This window comes from Gymnoscopelus braueri (assembly GCF_963280865.1).
Source record: "Gymnoscopelus braueri genome assembly, chromosome: 3".
NCBI classification, from domain to species: Eukaryota; Metazoa; Chordata; class Actinopteri; order Myctophiformes; family Myctophidae; genus Gymnoscopelus; species Gymnoscopelus braueri.
The window spans coordinates 5606061-5626953 of NC_137612.1; the positions used below are offsets into that span (position 1 = coordinate 5606061).

At 41.1% G+C, this 20893-nt stretch overlaps 1 protein-coding gene across 1 annotated transcript in view; it reads left to right on the top strand.

Moving 5' to 3' along the window:
• The window catches only part of LOC308083047 (arf-GAP with coiled-coil, ANK repeat and PH domain-containing protein 3-like), a 151237-nt gene extending 130533 nt beyond the window's left edge, over nt 1–20704 (top strand). The window contains exons 21-26 of the mRNA XM_080425159.1: nt 1533–1762; nt 6029–6138; nt 6339–6449; nt 8083–8144; nt 13695–13759; nt 17852–20704. Of these exons, the coding sequence (XP_080281285.1) occupies nt 1533–1762; nt 6029–6138; nt 6339–6449; nt 8083–8144; nt 13695–13759; nt 17852–17920 (647 nt within the window). The 3' untranslated portion in view covers nt 17921–20704. The remainder of the gene's footprint in view (nt 1–1532; nt 1763–6028; nt 6139–6338; nt 6450–8082; nt 8145–13694; nt 13760–17851) is intronic.
• Nucleotides 20705–20893: the final 189 nt, after the last annotated feature.

Below are 20893 nucleotides of genomic sequence, written 5' to 3' on the forward strand. Positions count from 1 at the left end.
CAGAACCTCTGCCTCAAATTTTTCACATGGGCCTGTTATAGCGCCACCTGGAGGCCGATTTGTGCAAAACCCATTTTTTTTACATTACTCCTACAGATTTTATCCAAACGTCATGCAAATCGGTACACAGTATCTCTACAGTCATGTGATCAACACGGATCTGTCCGATTTCCCATATTCCATCCTCATTGGCTAAGGTTCGCTTCCAATATTTGCAGGATTGGTCCGTTTTGAACAAAATGCCTCAAATCATGAACGCAGCTTGCGATTTCCGTGAAATTACAGAAACACATTCCCACTAGGCCACGGAAGAAATGCCACCCTTTTTCACATTGGCCTGTTATAGCGCCACCAGCAGGTCTAATATAGCAAAACACATTTTTGGAACAAAATGCCTCAAATCATGAATGCAGTGTCCGATTGCCGTGAACGACCTAAGAATAAATGGCACCCTTTTCACATTGGCCTGTTATAGCGCCACCAGGAGGCCACAACAACGTACCTGACCTGTGCTCCGAGGAGCACTTTTTCTAGTTACACATAATCTAAGCCTGACAGCAATTATTTGAGCTAATCACAGTTATTTTTGCAGAGAGATGTCAGAGATTAAAACATAGTTTTTCGTTCCCTTGCCAGCAAAACGAGCGATTTTACTGTACCTTTAAAAAGTCATGGAATATTCTCCGTGACCGCCGTACCCACGGAGATCGACTCATTACACGCACAGGTCGTAGTATAGGGTAAGAAATGTATCCGCTCGTCGTAATCCATTGCACAGCTGTGGCCATTTCAATGAGGCTTGTTTTTGCAGTAAAGCAAGAGGAACGGAGAGAGAGAGATTTTCCCTCAGGAAGTAAACAGGAAGTAAATGAGCCTTTATTTTTTAAATAATGTCAAATCCGGGTCTGACGTCATCAGGCAGTGAAAGCATCTGGCGTAATCACTGAAAACATGTTTTTTTTTTAAGGATGTAAATATATACATCCTTGGCAGGGAATGTGTTAAGTACTCTACATATGGCCTGTTGGCCATAGTACATTATTTATTTTTGAATATTGTTACCAGTCATTGTCTGCCATTTGGCTTTGTTTAAGTTATTTGTCATAATGTATTTATAAGCTTTTGTCATTGTATGTTTCTTGGTATTGGTAACATTGGTTCATTGCCAAAAACACAATTAAACAATTAATCGCAATCATTCGTATGACTGAATCAATCGTCAGCTAAATCCTAACAGCCCTATATTGTCAGTGGTTTGGGAGGGAGTTTAACCCATTAATACCTGGAACGCATCAGTGTCACTTTAGATTTCTTTGGCTATTCAAAAATAGCAGATCTACAAGCTCATAGCGCGGCACCGAGTGCCGCGCTATGAGCTTGTAGATCTGCTATTTTTGAAAAATCGTGAAAAAAATTTTTTTATATTTTTTTCAAAAAACTGTTAGGATTTTGATTTTTTTTAAAGAATCGCCTCAGGTCTTAAAGGGTTAATGGTCCTTAAACTCCGTCCATTCCCCCCATGTTGCTTCCAGAGGAGGAGTCGGAGGAGTCCTCCAGCGGCGAGGTGGAGGTGGAGATCGAGCAGGAGACGTCTTCGGACCCCGAGGACCCCAGGGAGATGCACCCCGGGGCGCTCCTCTACCGCTCCTCGCGCCTCCACAACCTGCCGCTGATGGCCGAGGCGCTGGCGCACGGCGCCGACGTGCACTCCGCCAGTGAGGACGAGGAGGGGAAGACGGCCCTCATTCAGGCCGTGATTGGGGTGAGTGTTTTTATATACTATGAAAACCGTGAGGAAGTTATTCAATTGGTCATTGCGGTCCCCAGTGGTGGAAAAAGTACTCAAATTCTTTACTTAAGTAAAAGTACCAATACTGCAGTATAAAAATACTCTGTTACAAGTAAAAGTCCAGAATAAAAAATTTACTCGAGTAAAAGTACAAAAGTATTGGCATCAAAATGTACTTCAAGTACCAAAAGTAAAAGTACTAAATATTTGAAAATAGCCGATCTACAAGCTCACAACGCGTCGCGGTGCGACGCGTTGTGAGCTTGTAGATCTGCTATTTTCAAATAGCCTATGTATAAAACAGGGCTAAAGTGGTTAATGTATGTTTTATAATATCATAATTTATATCTGAAAAGTAACTAGTAACTGAAGTTTTCAAATAATTGTAGTGGAGTAAAAGTACAATATTTGCCTCTGAGATGTAGTGGAGTAGAAGTAAAAGTATTGGAAATTGGAAATACTCAAGTAAAGTACAAATACCTCAAAATTGTACTTAAGTACAGTACTTGAGTAAATGTACTTAGTTACTTTCCACCACTGAGTGTTTTTATACTATGAAAACCGTGAGGAAGTTATTCAATTGGTCATTGCGGTCCCTAGGCCTGGAAGGGTTTGGGAAAATCATGAGCTATAACGTTTCGGAAAGGTTGTGGGGAAAAAAGTATTTGGAGACCAAAAATCATTCATTCTTTGCTGTGACTTGTTTATGGCCTAAACAGTCATTGTAGCTCTAGTTTGAGAACCCCTGAAATACTATTTAATGTTTCCTACCTGAAGTGTGACCTGTACGCACTAGGGCTGTCAAACGAATATTCGATATTCGAATATTGGGAAAATATGTATATTCGAATATGAAAATTAATATTCGAATATTAGAAAAAACTTTTTCTTTATATGTTTATTTGACAGGGACAATACAAAAAACTCATGTCTCAAGTTATAAAAACAAACAAAAGATATGTTTTATTGGATCCGAGCACTCGATACATTGTTTTTTGTACTGTTTCTGTTTTTTGTTTTTTTTATAAAAAGAATATATTTTTTTATAATAATAATATTCGAATATATTCGAATATCTGCACATTTTTAAGACCAATATTCGAATATCATTTCTGAGGAAAGTTAACAGCCCTAGTACACACACGCTTACAGCTGTGCTCCCTACATTAAAGACGGGGTGCCGTGATTTTCAGTGATTTTTCCCCCCCTAAAACATAATCATCAGGTATTATGGTTATACTAGGAGGAAGACTTTTTTCAAAAAAGTGTACAGAAATTGTTAAAATTATGTTTTTATGTGGACACGCCTCCAGTTCATTAAGTATACCTGGTTCTCACCTTAGCACCTCCTCCACCACCTTAGCACCACCCACCTGTCCTAGTCCCTCCTCCTCCTCATGCCCACACCTGTTGTGTTATGATAATGAGGGGGAGGGTATGTTTTTACTATGTCACTAAAGTGCTGTTTTTCTATTGGCACGTTTGACCCACAAGGTTTCAGCCTCCAGGTAGAAACTCAAAATAGTCAGAGAAGACATAAAACACCATAAAAACACCACCAGGGGACTTAATGAAGTTCTATCAACCTCATAGACACATGAAAAACAGAAAAAGTGCAAAACCATGGCACCACCTCTTTAAATACTTACATGTATTTAATGTGGTTTGGGGTATCAGTGGGCAGTTTGGACACAAACAACATGGCAGCCAACGTATTTGACTTCATTACCCAAGAGTCTCTGCAAGCATGTCCGGCGAGGACGCGCTGTGATTGGCCAGCCTTCGCTTTGACTGGCAGTTCTACTCATTGTCTCCCCTATGCATAGTAATACAGTCAAGCCCCTATAGCAGGGACCCCCCTGAGTCTGTACATTTATGGAAGGATGATTGTTATCGCTTAAACATGTAACTTTATAATTTTGTGGCACATAATATGCTATGTAGTTGTTAAAAAGTTACATAGGGCTGCTTTAAGCCCTATTTTAGATTTGACCGTAGCGACGTCCTCTGAAACCCATTCATCAACACTGCTGAACAGACTGTCTGCTGCGATTCAATTTGCCATATTAGGAGAACGATCAACAGTCATCGGCTTCCTTGATTGGCCAACCCAAATGATCGGCTTTACGGATTTGGCAAACTTTGAGTGACATTTGTGCCACTGAAGCAATATAATTTCACACAGTCAGGCACTTTAGGACTATATATATTGTTTTATGAAGCATACTGCATAATCCATATTGATCTACAGTCTGAGACATGTTCCGCTGGACTGCACATCTGAAAGGAGGGCCTAATATAGAAGAAGGGCCTCATGTTTACGCTGCCGCTTACGCTGCTGTTGCAGTGGGCCACAAGCTGTACGCCTTTCTAGTATCCTGTGACATGGCTTGGATTGACGTGCACGTTTTCAACACAGTGTCTTTATGCTGGAGGAAGTTGCCCCAAGTGACAACTGGAAGAGGAGAAGGCCCCCATGAGGTTCCCCTCAGGCACGGGGGCACAGCTGTGCTGATTGAATATATAGTCTATATCTGGGTAGGGTATCCTAACGTGCTTCATGCATTTGATGTCGACACTCACAGATGGTTCAAACCAAGGTTTTCTGGGACTGTTCCAGAGGAGAGGCACAATCACTCAACTTGTGTCTTGGGGAAGGTCATGTATATCCATGGAGGATGCACCGAGTTGACTGGATACACTAATGACGTCTACAAGTTGGACGCCATCATGATGGTCTGGGCTTTAGTTCACACCAGAGGCACACCGCCACCTGTTTCAGAATGTCACTCTGCCACCATCATCGGGACAAAGATGTTTGTATTTGGGGGCCGGCAGGGCCAGCAATACTACACCAACATCAGAGTGTTTGACACAGAGACCAATTTATGGCTGAGCACGCCTGCACAGCTTCTTGCAGAAGGCGTGTTTCGGCAAGAAGAAGACTTCTTTCATTCAGCCTTTGCCTACAATGGAGAGCTGTACATATTTGTTGGACGCAACCGCAAGCAATCCACCTGGAAGTTCAGTCCAGAGACGTTCTCCTGGAAGAAGGTTGAGCCCAAGGGGTTCAACCTTACACACACACGCCCCCCTTTGTCTCTAATTTGCTGTTGCATGGTGGGAGATCTGATCCTCTTTGTAAGACGCGCAGGGCGTAGTTTCCGCCGACGCAGGCCTAGGCGCCCAATGGCCTGCATCTTAGACTTGAGTCCTAGTCTGAAGACGTTATGCAAGCTAGCGGTTATTCAGCACGGTCTGGAGCAGTTGGAACTCCCACATGACATCAGGTGGGAACTGGCAGCCATGACTACCAACAGCTACTTTTAAATGATATTTTAGTTTTTTAACACCTTCTGCCAGGTATTAATTAATTAATTAATTATTATGTAGCTTCTGCCAGGGTTTTCTACCTTATATTGATGATCTTTGCAGAGCCACGGGAGCCGCGATGTGCGTGTGCACGTACACAAAGCATGGCCGAGGGATGGGGGAGGTCTGATCTCTCCGCCAGAGAGAAAAAAAATTGTACCGCCATTTGTTCCCGGTCGGCAGTTGTATAACAGCCGTTTTCACCAAAAAAAAGGAGAGCGGAGGGTTATTCTAAAACTCGTAAAGAAGGAGCGGACGCGAGCAGTGTTGCCAGATTCTGTGAGAGAAACAAGCAACCAGGTCTAGGAAAACCAGCCCAAAAGAAGCGACTATGGGCCAGCTCACAACGCGTCGCGATGCAACGCGTTGTGAGCTTGTAGATCGGCTATTTTCAAATAAAATCTTGCGGGGAAATTATAATAAGCAGATCTGGCAACCCTGGACGCGAGTGTCATTCTTTGGGGTGATGTCACATCTGTCCATTTCTTCTTTCAGGGTCCTAGGATCATTCCTAACTTGCATTAGAGCATTTTTATTTATTTTTTTAAGACAGATCTCCGCCAATGGCGTTAAACGGGTGGATATTGGGTCCCCACCCAATATCCAGGTCCCTTAGCGCCCCCATCCAATATCCGCTGGCCCAAAGACGTTTGAGAAACACTGGTCTATACGAACACATTTGGCCTGTGCCGCTCGGGGGAGGGAAGCCGGCCGAGGAGGGTGATATTTGTCACAGTACATCTACGGGCTGGGGGAGGGCAGCGCACCTGTCAGCGGGGTTTGTTGGGGCAGGAGGAGGAGTAGGACGAAGGCTCCAGGGGGGGGGGGACAGCCAAACTGATGATGGGTTGATGATGTCATCCGCAGGGCTCTCTGATCGCATGTGAGTTCCTGCTGCAGAACGGAGCGGACGTGAACCAGCGGGACATGAGAGGGAGAGGCCCGCTGCACCATGCCACCTGCCTGGGACACACTGGGTACGTTAGTAAAAGTATCAATTCTGGTATCGGTATTAAGAATTTACTTGAGTAAAACTACAAAGGTGGCATCAAAATATACTTGCAAAGTACCAAAAGCAAAAGTACCTCATTATGCAGAATGTCCCATGTCACAAGTTTTCAAATGTATAAAATGTATCCATGTTTCTCTCTCTCCCTCCATCCGTGGTGTTTTGTAGGCAAGTGTGTTTGTTCCTGAAGAGGGGAGCGTCACAGAGCGAGGTGGATGAACAGGGTCACGACCCGCTGAGCATCGCCGTGCAGGCTGCTAATGCAGACATCGTCACTCTGTAAGTAATCTCTCAAGAACAGATTCTGCTCTGTGCTTGAATCTGTCGGTAGCCGTGTTGACAACCCGTGCACATTGGCAACAAGTGGGCGTGCCATCAGATCAGCAAGCAGGCAGCGCTTTACCCAATCAAATGTAGTGGGCGGGATTTACGTGTGTGCCGTTCGTTCCCCACTGGAAACAAACCGAAACTCATTTAACAGTAGCGCCCTCGAAGCCGACAAAACCACGGAAAGTTTCAACATTTTAAATTGCTCTTTCATCGTAGAAACAAGTGGGCTTATAACCAAAACGATCCATGTTCTCTGGGAGAAATGGTGTTAGTGTTCGGTGGAGAAATATTGTTAGTGGGAATGAAAACATAGTCGCACCACCGGAAGTGAAAGGCTGAAGGCAGACCAAAACCCCGGTTTCCCTGAGCATGGGGGTCGTCCATTCAGCTCCGCCCAGAGCCAAATGAATAAGTAAAAAACAGCAGGGGGGGCGCTGTTTTTCCTTTTTATTTGGCGATGGGTTCCCAGATTGCTCTGTAAGTGCCTGTTGGGCTCACCTCCATGTCAGGACATAGCAACAGTACATCGTCTCTGTCGGGGATGGAAACCTTATTATGTCCAAAAACCTTTCAGGATTCAAAAAAAAAAAATGCTAAAGTAGCAGATCTGCAAGCTCGAAGCGCGGCGCAAAACCACACGTTTCGAGCTTGTAGATCTGCTTTCGTGTGACGCTGTAGTATGATCAAGTACGGCGTTAATTTACGAAAATAAAATAAAAAAACACACAAAAACTTAAAATATGGAGATAAGAGGTTTCTGCCCAGATCCACAGTGTCCATTTAACTCCGAAGGTGTAGAAATGGATCCGTATTACACTTGGAGAGTGACATTAACAGACCATGGTTGTGTTACGAATGGTTCACGTCTCGTGACTTTATGGGCCAGGACTTGGAAAAGTAGGGCTGTAACTATCCATTACTTTCTTAGTGATAATTTTGTTTGATTATTCAAATCATCTTTTTTATTATTATAATTTTATATCTATATATATATATCAGCGAATCAATGCAAAACCTTTTTTTATTAGTGCAGGGGTCTTCAATGTTTTTCACGCCAAGTCTTTTTTTTTCTCCTAGGGTAGTTAATACCCTCACAAAAACATGTAGTAATCCTGGTCGCTATACCGCCTCCCCCATGACAGCCGGGGCGCCTGATGGAGGGGAAGGGAACTGGTTGGAATAACGTGTTCCTTCCACGCACTACGTCCTACCGGGGAAACTCCCCCCTGTCAGGTGACAAGAAGCTCAGTTGGCTCTCATGCATTGAAGGAGGCATGAGCTCGGCTCTGGGTTCCCTAGGCTGGCGGGGGGAGTGTAGCGCCCAGGATCACTTAGATAATTGGCACCGGGTGAAAAAGGGTTACAAAATCGCGGAATAAAAAAATATATATATTTTAAAAAAAAGTTTTACGACTGAGTCCTTACGTACTATTCCCCATCTCTCTCTCTCTTTCTCTCTCTCTCTCTCTCTCTCTCTCTCTCTCTCCCATCTCTCTCTCTCTCTTCTCTCTCTCTCTCTCTCTCTCTCTCTCTCTCTCTCTCTCTCTCTCTCTCTCTCTCTCTCTCTCTCTCTCTCCTCCAGATTGCGTCTGGCCAGGATGAACGAGGAGATGCGCGAGGCGGAGGCGCCGCTGGGCCAACCAGGTCAATACCACAGCAGCAGTCCCACTGAACAGCAGTATAGGAAATGCATCCAGGAGTTCATCTGCTTAACCATAGATGAATGCTAGGGGGGGGGGGGGGGGGGTAGGTAGGGGGCGGGGGCGTTGATTATAGATGAATGCTAGGTGGCCTAACCCTATATTCTGGTGGCAAACATTCTGCAAAAAATGGCAGATCTACAAGCTCACAGCGTCGTCGCCATTCGATGCGCCGTGAGCTTTTAGATCTGCTATTTTGGATGAAGAGATTTGAGTGTAGAGGGAAAAGAAAGGAGGGGACCAAGCAGAGCCGTGTAAGAGAGAGTCGTGTCACGCTATGCTATGGGGCTGTAGTTCCAAACATTGGAACTTCCTCATTGAGATTTCCGCATTCCATTCTTACAATGGGAGTCTATGCTAGTGACGTAACTCTCTTATACGCCTCTGGGACCAAGTATAACCCCCCCAGTCAACAAAGTATATAGGGTTTAAGAGGCTCTTGAGAGAGGAGCGCTTTCTCAACGTAGGGGCGTGTCTCGGCATAGCGAGACCCCATAACGGACCTGTTGTAATTCTTATTGACAACACAGCCACCACCTCCTTCATACTTCTTAACCACTAATACGTTTCTGCTTTGCCATTACGCGGTGTCGCTACATGCTATGCTAGCTCCATCACGCGCTCAGCAAACAACTTTGTTTCGGTCAAGTTACGCTAATGCCACATCTCTCCTATAATAACCTATAGTAATGTGGTCGTAAAACCCTTTTTGGGGAGGTTGCGGGTTTTACCTTTAGCTCTTGACGCTGACACCTCTCTGGAGTAGTGGTTTCTCAACATTTTCATGTCAGGGACCCCCAAATTGATATGTATTTGGCTGCGGACGGACCCCATTTGAAAATATTCTGTGCCAGGGGCCTCCCAGCTCTTTAACGAATAGACGAAAGATTAAATAGGCCCAAGCGTTTAGACCCCCTGGCGGTCCCAGGACCGTAGGTCCCTACATGATTTTTGGGGGGGCAGTAAAGTGACAATTTAAGGACTAAGGAAGATTTTTAAAGAAGAAAGAAATTAAATGAAAGAATACCATTACTGCATCAAAATTAATCAACAAACTATAATATAAAAACTGGTCAAACATTTGAAAATAGCCGATCATTTTGAAAATAGCTGATCTACAAGCTCACAACACCTCGCGTTGCGAGGCGTTGTGAGCTTGTAGATCGGCTATTTTCACTATATTTATCTGTGGAACCGAGTCAAACTAAATGTAATCCTTCAACTCCTACTAGTTATTGTCAGGGTGGGGGGGTGGGGGTCCCCAGTTCAAATATCATTATTTTGGGGGGTCCCCATTTCAAATATCATTATTTTGGGGGTCCCCATTTCAAATATCATTATTTTGGGGGGGTCGAGGCCTGAAAAGGTTGGAAACCAGTGCTCTGGAGAACTCACTGCGTTACCCTCTGCTCCGGACCTATTTTAACACACCATCCATTGGAGCCTCTGCTCCAGTTGGAGGTGTAGGTACAGTATATCGTATATATTAGGACTCGTGTGGTAATTCTTTAAACTGTGCTGTGGCATGAGGTGAAGAAAAAGAAAAAAACGGTATTCATTCCAATAAGAAGAGGTCCATCAGAGTGACTTTAGTAGCCATGATAAGAAGAGGTGGGCCGGTGTAGTTTGCTGTATGTGTACAGAGAGGAGTAGAGGTCGGAGATTTTTTGACGTAAAACTGTGACAAAATACTGAAGGGGATTTTGGGGGAAAAAACAAACGTCTGCTTAGGGCTGGGTGATATGGACGAAATCTAATATACTTTTGACCAAATACCTTGATATCGATTTGGTGCTCTCACAAAATATTCATACAGTGAGATTGTTTTGATAAATACCCATCAGTGATGCCTTTATGATAACTAAGTGGGTAAAGGCAAATAATAAAACCGCTAGAACCGTCAGATAAGTTCCGAAACGTACATCACTAACGTAATGTAACCTTAACCCATTGAGACCTGGAACGCATCTGTGTCACTTTTAGATTTCTTTAGGCTATTCAAAAATAGCAGATATACAAGCTCATAGCGCGGCACCGAGTGCCGCGCTACGAGCTTGTAGATCTGCTATTTTTGAAAAATCGTGAATTTTCTTTTTTTTATATTTTTTTCCGATTTTTTTTTAGGATTTAGAAACTTTTTAGACGCGGCCTCAGGTCTTAAAGGGTTAAAAGACAACACATTCCATATTACAGCATTCCGATATACAATATCCCACACAATATCTAGTGTCACATCATGATGTCAAGATGATATTGCCATATCGCCCAGCCCTACAGTATGTCTGCTTTGTGAGATACTTTGAATATGTGCGGATAAGTGAGTGAGCGAGTGAGAGTGCATGTGTTTCAAAGAATGCTGGGAGACAGAGTTAAATGCTATGATATGATACATTTATGTAAAAGAAAAACAAAAAAAGAGAGAAAACGACTTGTGCACTTTTCCTACCTACTACAGTATTATAATTTTATGTTTTATTTTTGATTATTTTTTATTATTTTTTTTATGTCATGTTGTGTTGTGTCTCGTCTGTCAAAATAATCATCGATTATCTCATGTTTTATATTTATGTTGTCTGCCCAGAGGACATGTGCAATGCATTCTTGGAGTCAGTTTTTGATCGGAATCTTTTTTTGGAATATTTTCATGTCGAATGTCAGAGCGACAGTGGTGGAAAAAGTACTCAAATTCTTTACTTAAGTAAAAGTACCAATACTGCAATATAAAAATACTCTGTTACAAGTAAAATTCCAGAATAAAAAAATGTACTTGAGTAAAAGTACAAAAGTATTGGCATAAAAATGTACTTAAAGTACCAAAAGTAAAAGTACTAAATGTTTGAAAATAGCCGATCTACAAGCTCACAACGCGTCGCGATGCGACGCGTTGTGAGCTTGTAGATCTGCTATTTTCAAATAGCCTGTGTATAAAATAGGTCTAAAGTGGTTAATGTATGTTTTATAATATCATAATTTATATCTGCAAAGTAACTAGTAACTAAAGTTTTCAAATAATTGTAGTGGAGTAAAAGTACAATATTTTCCTCTGAGATGTAGTGGAGTAGAAGTAAAAAATATTGGAAATTGGAAATACTCAAGTAAAGTAAAAATACCTCAAAATTGTACTTAAGTACAGTACTTAAGTAAATGTACTTAGTTACTTTCCACCACTGCAGAGCGATACTCAACATTACTAACATATTGGTCTTCAGATAGTTTTCGTGTAGCAGCACACAGGTCTAGAGGACCTCTCAGTCGTAGTAAGCTACGACTATAGTATTTGCCAATTGAATCCATCTCCATGCGAGAGAAGTCGGTGATTAATCTATAGACATCGTAGTGATAGTGTATTCTATATTTTGATTTTGGAGGATGTGGGTTCAGAACCAAAACAAATTGGGAACACATAGGCTTTGTTGCGGAGAATGCAGACTGCAGGAAAATATGATTTGTTATTTTGTTTCTCAAATCTGATCTTCGTTTTTACGAATGGCGACATTGAACACGTGTTCTGAGCATGATAGAATATATTTTCTGTTGGGCTACCACCACCACATTGTGAAGTCTTGTGTAAAAGCATGATACACATTGGAGTCATGCCTGTTATCTAAATCCTTACGTTTTTAATATACGTTTTCATTTTTATACAATTGGACCTCTCCGCTATCCGTCCATCCATGAGCCACACACAGTAATGGTGTCTCTCGTGTTCCATCCAAAGCTTAAACAAAACAGCTTTCATCACAATATGCATGTCAGTGACTTCGCCGTGTGTTGGCATTCATTTTATTATTTTTTTATGTTGTGCTTTTTGTTTTCCTCTGCCAAAGACTTTTGAAAAGGGAAAGTGTCTAATATTGTCATAACGGTGTCACCTTTTTAGTTTTTGCCAGACCCAAGGGGTCTGAGGCTTTGTATCTGTTTTCTCCATACATGGGCATGGTCACTTTGTCCCCCGGCCCCAGCCAAAAAAGTCTGTCCCCCTTTCGTCCCCTTTCGTCACGAACTATTCATGACATCATTATTATGTCACAAAAATTATAAAATGATTTATGCTTTTCAGTTATAAAGTGGTTTGTAGGTGTGTTACATACTAGGACTTCATTCTGGGTCTGGCAGAACCAGGTCTCCTGGTCTTGTTTTTTTTAGAGTAGATCCAGCACTAGTCTTAACCATGCTTTGTAAAGTGACAAAATGGTGTAAACACTGTTGGTTTGCTCAAAAGCTGAAAAAAGAAAAAAAAAGAGAAAAGAAATGTGACTAGCTTGAGAGATATAGAGCAGAGTACATTCTGCTAATAGTTCTATGTACCGCAAGTAGATTCATATGGGCTTTACAAGAAGCTACTGTGACCAAACTCTTTAGGGCACATTACCCCTGGCTGAAGTATTATGTGTTGTATGTGTATTGTGTCTGTATTATTAACATGGGAGTGGTATAAGGGTGCTTTTTAAAGCTGTAAATAATACGCTATAGTGCATTTTAAATCGACTCCAAACTGCCTGCCTCTCAGCATTCAACCGTGGATCCTGCCTGACTGATCTGTTTTTGTGTGTACAGTATGTCTTAATATGTTCTCTTCCAAAACGATGTCTAAAAAAAAATCTCCTTGGAGCTAATAACGTTACATATCTGGCACCACTGGGAGACGTGTACAGTACCCCCCCCTTCCCCTCTGTTGCTGACGTTTGGATATCTTTTTGGTATAATTTCTTCCTTCTCTTTAGAATACACTGAAGGAGAACGTGAAATGCAGAGAATAAACTGAGAAACTCTTGATGAACTAACCCTGCTTCCCCTGCTTGTGCTTTCATTTCTGTCTCTTCCTGCCTCATCTCCTGTTATGGCAACATCCTTTCAACATAGCTGTGAATGAGGCTGTGTGTAGGTTTAAAAATATACATGTGTGGAAACATGAAACAAAGAAATGTTGGGAGAATGTTGCCTTTTTTTGACACTGTATTCTTACTACTCTATAACAAAACATGGGCTATAGCACTTGGCTTATTCAATGCAGTAGAATTGTTAATGTATTCAAAATGACTACAGGGAAGTGACACCTGATGCTTGTACGCACATCTCAATTTATTTTTGGCCTCAAGCCTACAGTATACTGTACAGTACATGTAACTCGCATCAGGCTGATGTCACAATATTTTTGTTGGGTTGCTGCTATTTAAAAACCACATCAGTGTTTGAGATCTATAATTATGTCTCAGGTTTCTTGGGCCTGTGGCAGCAGTAGGAAACGCCTTGAATAATTCAGTGTCTTGGATCAATAAAACATGAGCTCACTAAGCATAAGCATTGCCCATATCATTACTGAAAACTCCCAAAAAATAGCAGAAATGTCTTTGTGTGTCATTCATTCCTCATCTCACGACACACACACACTGAGACGAAAACAAACAGAAACACAAAGAGGAAAAACATTAAATGAGGGAAAAATGAATAAAAGTGACTGACATACTGTATCACTACACTTGTGTTGCTACAGGCGATGCGACGAGCCCTACCAGGGCCAGCAGGAGACTTAAGCACAAGGATTCTATACGGGAGAGAGTGAGTGAAGCATCCTGCAGGCCGTCTCACTATATAGGCTATTTTTGGGATACTCTTTTACCTGTTACTCTGTTCTTTGGGGCATGGTTTTCCTTTTAAGGGTGTCTTTTTAGGCTCTTGACACATTTTGTGCTTTCCGTTCACGCACACTATGTGGAAACTTTCTGGAGCTTTGTCTTTGTCTTTTCATCTCTTTTAGGCAGTGGTGTAAAGTAACTACCGGTAATTACATTTACTCAAGTATTGTACTTCAGTACAATTTTGAGGTATTTTTTACTTTACTGCAGTATTTTAAATTTTCAGTGCTTTTACTTCTACTCCATTACATCTCAGAGGCAAATATTGTACGTACTTTTACTCCACTACAATTATTTGAAAACTTTAGTTACCAGTTACTTTGTAGATTTAGATTATTATTACAAAACATACATTAGCCACTTCAGCCCTATATTCATTTCGGCCATTTGAAAATAGCCGATCTACAAGCTCACAATGCGTCGTGATGCGACGCATTGTGAGCTTGTAGATCTGCTATTTTCAAAAGATTTTTATACATTTGAAAACTTATAAAACGGGACATTTTGCATGATGAGTACTACTTTCTACTTAAGTTACAGTACATTTTGATGCCAATACTTTTGTTCTTTTACTCAAGTACATTTTGAATTCCCAGACTTTTACTTGTAACAGAGTATTTCTATATTGCAGTATTGATACTTTTACCTAAGTAAAACATTTGAGTACTTTTTCCACCACTGCTTTTGGATAATTAATTGAGACATTTTAAGTATCTCAGTCTGCCTCAGTGAATCTGGGTGGGGCTCATCTGCACTCTAGCAATTGTATGCGCACACAGATCAGTTAGATCATTTGCTATATATGTAAATTACAAGATAAATTGCACTGCAGTGTACAGTAAGCTATTACATAAGCATTGCTGAATAGTATTGAATATCTATCCTTTCAAGGACACCACATCCTCCTACATAGGAAAGCCAATGGATTACGAAAGAATTAAGCAGCCCAAAATGTGAAAAAGCAGTGCCGTTTATTAATACAAATATGCTCCTTTTCACATAAAATGTAGGCATTTAGCAGACAGTAATCTATAGTAATCTAGGATAATCAGTCTAAACAGTATAATATTTAAAAAAAATCAATGATCTGTACTTGATCTGTAAACTATACACACTATATAGGATGCCAGGTCTAGAAATGAACCTTGCATTGCATGTCTACATAACATGCTATCTAAATTACATTAGATATTATGACATAGAAAAGTGTAACACACTAACAGAGACATTCCCATTGGACTATAATTGCCAGTTTTCAGATGAGCAAGAAACTAGACATGGCTTAAAAAATGAATTGCCTTGGGACGGTGACAGGGATGCTTCTTCACTCTCTCTCTCCTGGACTTCCTCTGTTCTGGCTCAGTGGGAGAAGCTTCCTCAAACTTTCTCCCTTTAAAACAACAACTTTAGAAGAATTCCTGGCACCCACAAAACCAGAACGAGGAACTCCAATTCTGTCTGAGACCGTATGTGGTATCATCATATGCCACACTTTGCATGTGTTCCTGGATTTATTTACTGGGAGGAACCTCTTTCTGTGCTTTTCCCTTCTGACTTCATAGAGAATCGGAGGTCATTGGAGACTCCAGTGTTGGCCGGTGGCAGTGGCGATTCTATAAGGGGGGCAAGGGGGGGGGGGGGTCTGATAAAAAAAATTATGTACATAATTATTTTTTTAATTATATATATTTTTTGCCAATATATGGCAGGTATATGCAGAATATATGCTGCATATTTGCCATATTCAGGTTCATGTGTGCATATATGTGTATATATAGTAAATATATGTCTCATATATAGCTATACCACATAGATGGATATATATGTACTTAATGTAGAGACATATATGCAGGTAGCCAATTTTGAATATGTCACATATATGATAACATATATGTTGCATACGGTATATGAAAACATATATGTTCATATATTTCCTTTGCCCCCCCTGCTGGCAGAGGCAAAAATTTCCTATGGCAGATTTCTGGTCTGTTTTAAATCAAAGAAACTACATTGGTTCTGCAGTGATGCAGAGGCTAATAAAGAACATCGCTAACTCTGCCACCACTGGTGCCCTGAATTGAGAAAAAGGAACCACTTAAGCCCTATTTCAAACATAGCCGATCTACAAACTCTCAATGAGTGACCATCGCATAGACTCGTGTAGTCAGACAATCAGAGATCTCCTCCGCCTACTGATATGTCTGGTGACTGATCATAATTCAATGTAGGCTAGAACAGTGGTTCTCAACCTGTGGGTTAAATTATTCTGGGGTGTCCCCAGATGATTAGCTTAATGTGCAACATTGTTTTCTCACTCAACAGTAAACAAACCAACATACAGTACAAGTGTATACAGGGTTTCTAAAATGACAATTTAATGACTTTTAAGACCTTTGAAGTAGATATCTGCTGACCAAGGCTCTTTTCACCAGTTGAATGAAATGACAAAAGTCAATTCCTGGATCTTCAATCTCAAGCTTTATTTTGTGCCAAATAATAATAATACATTTCATTACAAATAGCATAGCTTAGGCAAGCAATGCTCATGATCATCTATCATCTTTTTCTTAATATAAGGCAATATTTAACCATCTTGTGACTAGGCCAGATGGTTATCTGCACTGATGGTATAACAAAATACATCAATTTCCCCATAAGTTCACTTTGACCCAGTGTGATAACTCATGATATGCCTCTTGTGTCCCATCAATCTTCTGTGGGAGACATCTTCTCTCCCTTTGTGGTCACTTTCCCAGAAGTGAAATCACTGTTTGTTAATCATGCTTAGAACATTTACTTTAAGTAAGTAAGCAGAGTAAGTGTAAAAAAAAGTATCTTTCCCTAACTACTTTTTATGCTTTTCATCATGAATCATCATTTTCTGCACACAGAGGCGCTAGGCCTCTAATCCAGAGGCCTTTCTTACTCTCCTGCATAGGTTTTTCTGCCAATACACCTTTTTTAATACTCTAGAATAAAATAAGACTAAATTCAAAAGTAATCAACCAACCATACCTTAAACAATTGTCAAACATTGGCCAAATTGTGAAATTTACTTGAGAAAGAGACACAATGTTTGACAATAGCCGAACTACAAGCTCACAACGCCTCGCAACCCGAGGCGTTGTGAGCTTGTAGTTCGGCTATTTTCACAAATCTGTGGAACCGAGTCAAACTAAATGTAATGCATCAACTCCTACAATTCCAAGTGCTTGTCAGGGTGGGGGGTCCCCAGTTCAAATATGATTATTTAGGGTGGTCACGGCCTGAAAAGGTTGAGAACCACTGGGCTAGAACCGCAGCAGGATCGTCCGCTAACAAACCTATGCCACGCCCACACCGCTTTGAGAACCAATCAAATCACCGTCCCAATATGAAAGACCGCCCTAAAGAATTTGCGTTGGTTCTGGAATACTGTTATCTTTTTCAAATTTCCAAATAGTTTCCACCCAATTTTAGCCCCTTACATTGAATTTAGACGTACCCAGACGTAAGAGTAGATGGAGATCTCTGATCAAGACACTTGAGAGAGCTTGTAGATCTGCTATTTTCATTATCATTGAAAGTTTTCGAAGGTTTTTAATGTCTTTTAAAGAACTTTGCCAGGCACTTGGGTGGTGCATTGGACTGGTGAAGAGCGAGGTCTACACGAGCACAATTGGCCCGTGTTTTCGGGGGAGGGGGGAAGCCGGGGCGGGGAGGGTGATAATTGTCATTGCATGATGTAATCCTACGGGCTAAGGGAGGAGCCTGTCAGCTAGGGAGTGTTGGGCGGGAGGAGTAGGACGAAGGCTCTACGTCGTCTACGTCCTCCTGGTGGGGGCTCCTCGTTGGTAGGTGAGTCAGTAGGATACAACAGCAAATGACAACACAGAAATTCGACAACTAAATTGGGGAGAAAAAGGGGCAATACAAATAAATAATAAATCATTTTGCCTTTAATGCCCAAACTAAGTAAAGACACAAGGGTTGATGTGGTTAATTCAGTGGTGGCTCCCGATGTCCCCCGTTACAGGTGACGTCGCCAGTGTTGACGTCTTTCGCGAGTTTTCTCTCCTCGCGACTCTCCAGCCCGAGAAGTTGAGAAGACGGAGCGTACAGTTCAGCCGCTGCCAGAGTTAAAAGTACTCTGCTTCACAGTCACATGACATGGGTCCAAACAGACACTCTGGCTTCTCCTGGGACAAGAAAGAAGCTGATAGTCTATGTTACAACAAAGACAATTTTGCAAGGTGTTGTAAGCTGACAGCCGAAATACAACATTGTTAAGGCAACAAAATGCATGAAATGACACCGGTAAGGTAAATTGCCTATATATACAGAGACTGTTTTAATATTGGCATGGTTTATGAAAAGCTGATATAGACGGTGCCCACTAACACTTCCAACTGAAGAGGATTTACATTGTCCATTTTAACACAGGAATTGTGTAAAAGGTGTCAAAGTCTACCCAGGCGTGCACAGGGCACCTAAACTATTTGATGAATGACGTATTTAGAATTGATTTTAGGGTTGTGTGTGTGTGTGTGTGTGTGTGTGTGTGTGTGTGTGTGTGTGTGTGTGTGTGTGTGTGTGTGTGTGTGTGTGTGTGTGTGTGTGTGTGTGTGTGTGTGTGTGTGTGTGTGTGTGTGTGTGTGTGTGTGTGTGTGCGTGAGTGCGTGTTTATATCACTGCTTTAACCCTTCATTAACAGTATATATGGCATTTTTATTACACATGATAATTTGGGTGTGTTGATGTAATTTAATCATAAATAAGGTGGATGAATGAGACATGCTGGTGTACCCTGTATTTCACGGAATACTAAAAAGATAAAATGAGAAAAACCTCTAGTGATCTCTGGGGTGAGAGAGAGGATTCAACCAACGCAGTAAGAGTGAAATACTGAACAGTTACTGTAAGATTCAATAAAAAATACAATAAAGTTACGATAACATAAAATAAAGTTAGGCTTAGGTTCTGACAGAAGACATCTGCACTGTCTCTGAATGAATGGGTTAACATTATGCAGTGCCGCTTTAGACTCCACAGGGGCCCTAAGCATGATACAGGACACATGCAGTTTTTTTTTTTCCCCGGCGGGTAGGCGGGGCCCCACGCAACCTGCGTAGTGTGCGTGTAGGGAGAAGCGGCACTGACATTATGTACAGTCTATCAATAAAGATAAGTCTGAATATACAGTTTATCACCAATGAATACACATCCATTAACAATGTTATATACAGTATAAATTGACATAATGTAAAAGACTGTGGATTGTCAGTAATTATGTACATTCTATCAACAGTGAAAATATGAATGAGTATTTGTACAGTCTATCAACTATGAATATGAGTGAATATTACAATACGTCTCTCAGCAGTTATGCCTTAACAGGCATTTGACAAGGTTCTGTGTAGTGTACATGCTACTGTATTAGACCAGTGGTTCTCAAAGGGGTGTCCAACAACCCTCATGGGTTCCTTGTTGGGTTGGGTTCCAAAATGGACCCTAACAGGTCTTTGTACACTCTCAGAGTTATATGGGGGTCCTTGAAATAAAAAAAAGTTTGAAAACCACTGCTAGTAGATCAGGTGCAACTGCACAGTGGTGTAAAGAAATTAAGTACATGTACTCAAGTACAATTTTGAGGTATTTTCTACTTTACTGGAGTATTTCCAATTTTCATTACTTTCACTTCTACCTACTCCACTGCATCTCAGAGGCAAATTTTGTACTTTTACTCCACTACAATTATTGAAAAACTTGAGTTAATAGTTACTTTGTAATGCGACGCATTGTGAGCTTGTAGATCTGCTATTTTCAAAAGATTTGTAGACATTTGAAAACTTGTGAATCGCATAATGAGTGTTTTTGTACTTTAAGTATATTTTCATACCGATACTTTTGTACTTTTACCCAAGTAAATTTTGAATTCCGGACTTTTACTTGTAAAAGTATTTCTAAATTGCAGTATTGATTCTTTTTCTTAAGTAAATAATTTGAGTACTTTTTACACCACTGCAACTGCACCAGAGTCAAAGCAGGAGCCAGTAAATCCAAAGGAACTGAATAGAAAAGTGCAGTTGCTTTGTGGGGTGTGCCAAGAGCGGATGAGTGTGTGTCTCCTCATCCCTGCTAGCTCATCATGGAGGGGATGAGGGAGACGTTCATCAGCTTCCTCCTCATCCTCCACTTCCACATTGTCCAGTTTAACTCCGGATACAGAGCTATAGGCTTCCTCCCCAGCTTGTTCAGTTTGTTGGCATCCCTTTGTGTTGATGTTATACCCTGCCAACAGACCATGGCTAAGAAGAGGACAGTGCACAGACTGGTAGAACATCTGCTGCAGCAGACTGTTGCGCCCATTGAAGGAGCCTCCTCAGGAAGAACAGCTTGCTCTGCCCCCTGTAGAGCAGCAGGGACCCCAAATTATTTTGGGGGGTCCCCAGATGATTAGCTTAATGTGCAACATTGTTTTCTCACTCAACAGTAAACAAACCAACATACAGTATAAGTGTATACAGGGTATTTGAACATCTCTAAAGTTCCAATTTAATGACCTTTAAGATCTTTTTAATACCAAATTGGCCAAATTGTATGTGCTTCATCATACTCTGGCTTATTGACCGCAGAATATGGTTAGTTGTCTGGTCCTCTGGCCTTGTTCATGCAAACGATTCAGCTCTATTGGCTTGCCGCAACTGTGTCTTCATGCTGTAGGAATTAGGGATACATGAATGACATTGATCCATTACCCATAAATCAGCTAATACTGATAACTGACTGATATTGCAAAACAAGTTGCCAGTAGGGTTTACTTTACACCTGTTTTATACATTAACTGTGATATTGCATTTTTAAGGCTGATGTTGCGATACCAATATGATTACTTATTAATTGTACATCCCTATAGAAATTGTTTAATTAAAATAATGTTTTGCAAGAATAACATGTAATGTGTGGCATATGTTTTAACTTTTAATATGTGAAAACTGGCAAATTAACTTTCCATAGATGTTTTAGTTTATTATGCTCCCAGATCTTGTTCTCGTGTTCTATATTTAATTGTTCTCAC